This window comes from Oryctolagus cuniculus, chromosome 7 (genome assembly GCF_964237555.1).
Source record: "Oryctolagus cuniculus chromosome 7, mOryCun1.1, whole genome shotgun sequence".
In the NCBI taxonomy this organism is placed as follows: domain Eukaryota; kingdom Metazoa; phylum Chordata; class Mammalia; order Lagomorpha; family Leporidae; genus Oryctolagus; species Oryctolagus cuniculus.
The window spans coordinates 125,653,681-125,661,617 of record NC_091438.1 but is presented as its reverse complement, the minus strand read 5'-3'; the positions used below and the strand labels follow the sequence as shown (position 1 = coordinate 125,661,617).

At 65.1% G+C, this 7,937-nt stretch overlaps 1 protein-coding gene across 2 annotated transcripts; it reads right to left on the bottom strand.

The window, feature by feature from the left end:
• Positions 1-2,620: 2,620 nt before the first annotated feature.
• On the bottom strand, positions 2,621-7,509 carry PDZK1IP1 (PDZK1 interacting protein 1). Of its 2 annotated transcripts, none has more exons than XM_051856507.2 (4): positions 7,130-7,502; positions 5,058-5,166; positions 3,539-3,634; positions 2,621-3,017 (listed from the first exon to the last, which is right to left on the bottom strand). In XM_051856507.2, exons 1-4 carry the CDS (start codon positions 7,194-7,196, stop codon positions 2,945-2,947), a joined length of 345 nt encoding a protein of 114 aa, XP_051712467.1. In that variant the 5' UTR covers positions 7,197-7,502; the 3' UTR covers positions 2,621-2,944. The 2 variants fall into 2 exon arrangements, with proteins under 2 accessions (XP_051712467.1, XP_069933089.1); XM_070076988.1 differs by lacking the exon at positions 2,621-3,017 and adding an exon at positions 3,038-3,148 and having other exon boundaries at positions 7,130-7,509.
• Between the last annotated feature and the right edge of the window lie 428 nt (positions 7,510-7,937).

Genomic DNA, 7,937 nt, shown 5'->3' with positions numbered 1-7,937 from the left:
CAGAGAAGCGAGGCTCCACTGGGGTCCCGGTGACACCAGCGACGCTGGGCTAGGAGGGGGCCCTTGGGCAGCAGGGAGAACCAGCTGGAAGGGGACAAGAGTGACACGTGGGTGAGACAGTGGGCACTGGCCTCGGGTGGAGAGAAGGGAGACAGGATCGGGAGCCGGGCCGTTAAGATGGTTACCACGTGCCTGGGCGTGAGTCCCTGCCAGGCCCCCAGTTCAGCCTCCTGGGAGGCAGAGTGAGGCTCAGGGCTCAGGCAGCTGGGTCCCTGCCACCCATGGGGGAGGCCTGGATGCAGTGCCTGATTCCCGGCCTGGCTCCAGCCCCACCCTGGCGCTTGCTGGCTTTGGGGAATGAATCAGTCAGTGGATGGCAGCGCTCTCTCCTCCCTCTCTCATAAAATACTTTAAAAAAGAAGAATATGGAGGCTGGGTGAGAGAGAGACAGACCCACAGAGGCTGGGAGAGAAAGGGCAGAGGATGGAGAGGGGGCAGGAAGCAGTGGACCAACACAGGCCTCTTTCAGGTTCCTGCCAGTCAGCCCCGCCCCTGCCTGTCACTCCCCAGCTCGGAACCCCCTCCTGCTGGGCCAGGGGCGGGGCTGAGAGCTCCCCTTCAGCCCCGCCCCAGCCCAGAGGCTCCCCCTCTCAGCCGCTGAGGCCGCCCCCTGGGGACCGACAATGCGGGGCCAGGGCCGGCGGATAGATGGTGGGGCCCCAGCTGGTGTGTTATCAGCCTCCTCCAGGAGCGGGCCCAAGTCTCTCCGCGGCTGCCAGTCCGAGATTAGGCCCCGGGAGGGTCATTAAGCGGCCGCCCTGGCCCGGGCCCAGCCTCCCGAGCTCCCTGATCTGGCCTGGCTGGCAGGTGGGAACCAGCGATAAGGATTGGGGGTCCCCGGGGTTCTGGGGCTTGCAGCTCCATGCCCCCAGCCCCTGGTTGGGCCAGGAATACGGGATGGGGGTGGGGAGGGTAAGGTCAGTGCCAGCTCCGCCCCTGCAGGGGCTCCCAGGGTCACTGTCCTGGGGGGACAGGTGGGGGAGGGGCTGCTGGGGACTCACCCCCACCCCTGGCAGCTGCTGGGAGCAAAGTGTGTTGGGCAGGCCCGGGCCTCTCCTGGTCGCTCCTCACAGGCAAGAGGGCCTGGACGCCACTTGCTACAGACAGGGACAGGGACGGCCTTGCCTTGGGGTCCTGGTGGGCTGGTGGCAGCAGGGCCAGATGAATGCCCAGCCACAGCAGGGAAGCTGGGGACAGAGGTGAGAGACAATGGGGCCTCGGGCAAGGAGGCTCAGACCTGGGCCTGGGAGGCTGCATAGGAAGAAGAGGTGGGGCCCGGCCCTCTGGGAACCTCTGTGTCTGCCTCCGTGAGAAGCTGCCCACAGTCCGGCTTGGCCCTCGGGACAAAGAGGACTTCCTGGAGGAAGTGGGCAGCATGTGAACTGGCAGAAGTGGGGTGAGAAGGCATGAGGCACAAGAGGCCAGGTGAGAAGCTTCCCGGGCTTCCAACTCATGAGAGCACCACCTGCGAATCATGACACAGAAGCCCAGAGAGGGAAGGAGACCTGCCTCAGATCACACAGCCAGGTGGGGGAGACCCGAGCAAAGATGTGCGGGCTCTTCTCTCTGCACAGCCTGCGTCCCAGAGCGCAGGGAAGAGAGGGAATCTGTCTGACCGAAGAGGGGTCTCCCAGGGGCACATGGGTGGAGCCTCGGCATGGCAAGGGACCAGTGAGGGGGCTGTGACAGGTCGAGACAGGCAGCAAAGGGAAATCTTTGGGATGAGGGGCTGCCTCCCACCCTCCAGCCCTTGGGGATGCCCCTGAGGGCGTCTGTCTCAGGTTGTTACCCCAGACAGGGAGAGCCCGGACCTGCTCCTAGTAGACCAACAGTGGCAGAGGTGAGGCCCCAGGGTGGGCCAGCCCTGCAGACTTGGCCGCCTCTGTCTGCCTCCTGCTCCACTCCCACGAGGACCCAGTGCCCTGAGCCCTGGCCTCACCTCCCAGCACCGGCTTCTGCCCAGCCCTGCAGTGAGACTGGCCAGACCTGGCAGAGGGGAAACTGAGCGCATGGACGCCAGCCCAAGGCTGTCTCCCCGCACTCCCCAGGCCAAAGCCCAGCTCACAGGGGTCACGGGGAGCAGATGGAGCTGGATCAAAGGGCGATGAGTGGACCCCACAGTGCTGGGCAGCTTGGGGGCTGCAGGAGGCAGGTCCCAGGTCTCAGGCGTGAAGGGTGCGCTGGGGGATGAGTGTCGGCAGGAAGCACCCATCCTGGGACAGGGCAGGGCGGGGCCTGCGGAGCCTCCGACACCCTCTCCTGGGCTGGCGTCGGGGTCTGTCTGCCCCAGGAAGCCTGCGGTGACTGCTCTGGCCCCAGGGAGGATGTGGCAGTGAGGGGCTCCCCCGGCCCTGGTCGCCTGGCCTCCCCGACTGCCCTGTGCACGGATGCTCAGCAGGGGCTGCACACCCAGGCCCCTTTCATGCACCCTGGGCACAGGCCCCAGCTGCAGGTGCAGCGCCTCCCCGCTAATCTCCAAACCACCATGACGGCAGCCTGGGAAGGCAGTGTCGCGATCGCCAAAGCAGGACTGGCCTCGCCGGAGGCCTAGGGTCTCAGCCCCAGGAGTACAAAAAGTCTTTATTTCACAGAAATAAGGGCCCTTCCACACGAGTCAGGGAGGAGCTGTGAGGCGGGCGGGTGGTGTTGAGTGGGCTGTCCCCTTCGGAAGGCTCTTCTGCCCTGCGGGGAGACTCCTGGAAGACCCCAGGCCTGGACATGGCCTGAGCACCAACCCTGGCTGGCTCTGATTTGGAGGAGATGGGTGGGGGGGTCTCCCACCATTGCAGATCCCCGCACAGAGAAGGAGTGGCTTGGATGGTGGCACTGAGCAGAGACCACAGGCGCCCGCGAGCCTCGGGCTGGGGCGACAGGCGAGCCGGGGTCACATGGGGGTGCTGCGGACCTTGGCCTCCTCCTCCAGGGCGTTCTCGTAGGCACTCTCATGCTCGCTGGACCTGGAGGAGGATGGAGGGCTCTGGTGGTCCTGTGGCCCCCCTGCCACTCCTTTCTCCCGGCCCTGTCTCATTTTCCAGGACAGACACTTGACTCTTGGAAGGGTCCCCTGAGCACATCTGGGCTTGTGCACCTGACATGGGAGACATCTCAACATCACCTCCCTGAACCCCATCTCCCTGCTGTACTGGGCCCTGCCCCCACGGGGTCCCCATGGAGCTCATGCCCTGCTGAGCCCTCTCCCCACACTGAGCACCCCCAACATTCACTCTCCCTCCACTGACACTCCTTCTCCCCAGAGTGCCCACTGCCCTGTGGGTCCCAGTCCACCCTCACTGGGCCCCCGCCAAAACAGGCCTCAGTCCCCCATGGAGCCTGCAGCCCTCCCAAAGCCCCCATCACTGGCCTCGTCATCACCAAGTCCTCCCCACCTGGGTCCCCAGCCCCACCCCAGCCCACAACACCCGTTCCTGGGGTCCTTGGGCCCCAGAGCACAGGACGTGCAGCCCTGAGCAGCCCTCACCTGAAGCTGGCCGCCGTGGAGGAGTACCTGCCATCCATGCCTACCAGGACCCCATCGGACTTGTTTCCCACGGTCATGACCACGTTCGTAGGGTCCCTGGGGGAGGGGCTCATCAGTAGAGTTCATCAGGAGGGTGCCCCCGTCCAGGAAGACCCTATTCCCAGTGCTGGTGCTCACACCCCAGGGGGAGAGGTGGCCCTGTGGGCCTCCCCCACAGGGCCAGACACTTGGAAAGACCTTAAGTTCAAGACCTCCCTCTACCTCTACCGCCTCCCCATGCCCTCAGGCCAGCCCCCGCAGCAGCCCCAGCAAGGGCTCAATGTCCGAGCCTCAGGCAGGAGGAGCAGGCATGGTCCCGGGCAGGCAGCTGCTGCCCCAGGGACCTCAATCTACTCCCCTCTCCCGGGACACAAGACAGCCTAGGACGTCAGGCTCAACTCGTCCCACAGTGAACTGAGCAGCCACCCGCAGATCTGTTCTCAGTGTTCGTGCCTCGTGAACACTCCCCAGCCAGGAACCTGGATGTCGCCCTGCCCTCTTTCCAGCACTGTCCACCAACCCCCAGCACTGTCCCCTTGCTCCGTCCCCTCTGCCCCAGCATTGGCCCAGTCACTCTCCCTCCCTCGGCCTCAGCCTCTTCGCCACCCTCCACACCTACAGAACGCCCGGCTCGCCCTCCATACGCCCTCCACATGGCAAGCCGTGGACTCTGCCAAGGCCCGGTCCCACCGCAACACTGGCGTCCACACCTTTCCCTGGGTTCCTGCTGCACTGAGGACCAAGCCCTAAGTCAGGGTCCTTGGAGAACAAGAGCCCGCTGTGCCTGGGTCCTGCCCCCTCCCCAGCCCTCTCTGCCCACGGAGCTGCTTGGTTGCCCAGCAGGGCAGCTGCTGGAGCCCAAGCCACCAAGTCACCTTTGTGAGAGCTGGGAGAAGACGCTGCAGGGGCAGACACAGCCTTGCCCCGGGGGCCTGGCCTGGCAGGGACAGCACGTCCTGGATTCCTCCCACCCCACTTCACTGTCCACCCCATGTCTTGGTGCCAGGCCCCTACCCCAGGGCCTCGCTCTACTCTGCTCAGGTCACTGTATGATGTGACCAACTCTTGCTCGCTCTTGGAGACAAATAAGCTATCAAGGGCACCCCCTCCAAGCACCGCAGACCGGGTCAGGCTCCACATGCACTCTGCATGCTCCTGCAGCCACACTTGACCTTGTGACTGTCTGTTCTGTTCTGTGTGCCCACAAGGCCCCTCTGCACTGCAGCTGACCCTGGGAAGGATGGGTGCTTCCTTTCCAGGTGCACTCATAGCCCACCCCACCAGGCCGGGCCTCGACAGGAGGAGGACAACTCCCCAGAGCCCACAGCAGCCCCACGTGTGAGCCAGCCTGAGCCCACACTGTGCCCGTGAGCCTCCTCTCCTTCCCACGCGGTGAGTGGAGGGGACCCAGGGTCCTGGGCCTGCCCTGCTGGCTCTGAGGCTGGCCCAGCCCAGCCCGGGCCCCTGTGGCAGCACTCACGACTCTTCCTGGCACCAGAAGTGGTTGACGGCAAAGGCGATGGCCACGAGCACCAGGAACACGGCCACGGCGATGAGGCCCTGCATCCAGGGCTGGAGTCTCCCCACGCCTGAGAAGGGGAGAGGGTGCTGTGAGTGCAGAGCCGGGGAGGCAGGGGCTGCCGGGACCACAGGACATGCGCTGGGGTGGCGGGGGTGGCCAGGAGGGCTCAGGGCACCCCCTGTGACCCATGAAGCCTGCGTAGCAGAATTGAGTGCCAGCAAAAGGAGAAGTCAGCATGTTCCAGGAGGTAGACCAAGCCTGACGTGCGGGCCTGGGGCCAGGAGCCCCTGCCCCTGCCCCAGGGGGTCACATGCAACGATGCCCCCCAGGGAGTGCCTGGGCCCCAGGGACCAAAGGGCAGCCCTGTGGGTAGCTGGCCTCGGTCCTGCCAGCTGGGAGTGGCTCCCCTCCTCCTCCCCGGCATCTGGCAGATCCTGTTCTGGAGCGAGAGGCTTCTCTGGTGGGGAAGGGTGTGAGCCTAGGGCCAGGCAGGCTGCTCCGCAGGGTGCGGGGGTGCCCCAGGGAGGGGTGCGCAGACCGGCCACCTCCGGAGAGGAAAGCCAGACGGGTGCTGTCCCCTGGATCTGCAGGCCCAGGCTTCAGAAATCAAGCCCCTTTTGGCTCCTCCCACTGGGTGCCCAGGGAGCTGGGGACAGGGACCAGCTCTCTGAGCCCTGCTCTGCTCTTTGGGACATCCATGCAAGCCCTCAAGGTGTCGCAGAAGTCTCTGCTCTCCGGCCTCTTGCAGCCCCTAGGCCTGGCTGAGCCGGAGGGAGCTCAGCCCTGCAGAGGAAAGATGCTCGCTCAGCAACCATGAGTCCCGGAGGCCCTGGGACCAAAAGGGAGGCTTAGGAGGGGTCCTGGCTCTGGACAAGCACCGCCTCCCTGGAGGCACCTGTGCTTGGAGGGGCCCAGAGTGAGTGGCAGAAAACCCCACTGGCCTCACTCCCACCCTGAAGCCCCCCTCTCTCCTGCTCTCCTGCTGCAGTGCCGGGGTTCCGGGGGCCGGCAGCCATGGGAAGGAGGCAGCTGAGGTCCATTCCTGCCAAAAAGCCACACTGGAACCCGTTGTTCCGCCCAGGGAAGCACTGGTTCCGAGTCCCTGCTTCCTCGCATTGGTGAGTGCTCAGCCCCCGGGAGGCCCCCTCCCTAGCTCCTCCAGACCCTGCAGCCAACACTCTGCAGACACACGGGGGACCACAGTCGCCTGCGCCCTGGCTCCGGGGTAAGCATATGGAGCAAGGGGCAGAAGGAAGGTTGTTTGGGTCCCGCCCTCTCTTGCCCCACTGTGTGACCTGTGTACCTTAGCTGGCCTCTCTGGTCTTCTAAGACCTGGGCTACAGAGTCGAAGCCAACAAGTGTGAGAGCTCGGGGTGGTGGGGGGCTGCTCTGGAAGCAGCTTTGTCAGCCCCTCTGGACCCAAGCCTGACAGCGCAGGACCCCCACCAGCCCTAGAGCTATGGAGCTTCCCTGGTGAAAGACCCTCCCACCCCCCACCCCTCCAACCCAGAGACAGCCAGGGCGGGGTTGACTGTCCCCACTTTATGAGCAGCTGAGTCTCAGAGAGGGGCCCAGCTGAGACAGAAGCAGAGCTCAGTACAGTGGGGGGCTGCACTGGGTGCTGCTCCCTCCCCAGGAAGTTTTGGACAAACCCCTGGGGCAAGCCGGCCTCCACTCCCACCCTGCCTGTCACCCGGACACCCAGGCCCCAGGACAGGTGCTGCTCTTGGGGCATGGGGTTCAACTCCCATTCCCCTCCCCCAAATCCTACGACCCCCCATTTCCTCTACTGGTCTCACTTCTTGCCCGTGGGAAACAAGTCACGGAGGTGTGCCGCAGCGTCTCTGCCCTCACAGGCTCCTGGGGCTAAGCCTTCCCTGCTGCTGTCTAAGCCACAGGGCTCAGGGAGACGAGGACATAGGAGACACTGTCCCCTCCACCCCTGGTCACCAGCGCCCAGCCCAGCCCGCGCCTCCCTGCAGCCACTCCCCCCAGCCCCCCAGCCCCCGGCTGGCCCTAGCCTGTGCTACCTTGTTGGCAGCTGGCAGGAGACGCTGCCGTGAGCAGGCCCAGGAGGATCAGGCCGAGGGCGGACATGGCTACAGGCAGCTGCGGGGTCTTCACTTGCCCCGTGCGTCTGGGTTCCTGGAGCGGCGGCAGGGCCTCAGGTCTCCGCCTGCGATCAGCCTGGGCTCTGTCTGACCCCGCAGGAGAGGAGCCAGCAAGGAAGAAGGCCAGGGAGAGAGGGAGAAAGGGAGGAGGAAGAGGCCGGGCGAGGGGGAGAAACTGCCCTCCCTCCCAGGGTAATGAGCTGCCAGGCCTGGCCTCCCTGGCCGGTGCCCAGCCTGCTGGGCCTGACTTTCCGCGGAGGTGGGCTGAGTCCCAGACACCTGGCAGTTTCTGCCTGAGCTCAGCAGCTCTGAGACAATGTGTCACTCCTACCTGGGAGGTGCCCAGTGGGCGGGGCTTCTTGGAAGGCTCACAATGGATTTAAGACACCTGCTGGGAAAACCACAGAGGCCCAGAGAAGGCGCAACCTGCCCTCTTTCCCCAGCATCTGGCCTATTTCCTGGTCTCACTTCACCTGTCCCTGGCCTGCTGATCTGGGACACAGCCCTGCTTCAGGGTCCTCCACCCCCTGGCCCAGCCCGGTTGCTCCCTAAATCCACCCACTCCCACCCTAAAGGTCCCAGCCCCGCCCCCACCCCTCACCACACCTACCTATGACCAAGTCCTTATTCTTCCTCAGTGTCCCAGATACGGTCCCTGGGAACTGGGAACCAGGCCTTCTCCAGATGGGACAGCCGCCTTAAGACCTATCTCCTCCGCCTGGGACGG

Bases quoted from the DNA above. Each gene is read 5' to 3' on its own strand.
- PDZK1IP1 (XM_051856507.2), bottom strand. From the start codon at position 7,196: ATGTCCGCCCTCGGCCTGATCCTCCTGGGCCTGCTCACGGCAGCGTCT. The intron at 5,167-7,129 runs GTAGCACAGGCT...TCCCCTTCTCAG, and splicing joins TCCTGCCAGCTGCCAACAAG to GCGTGGGGAGACTCCAGCCC. The intron at 3,018-3,538 runs GTGAGGGCTGCT...ATCCTCCTCCAG, and splicing joins TCCACGGCGGCCAGCTTCAG to GTCCAGCGAGCATGAGAGTG.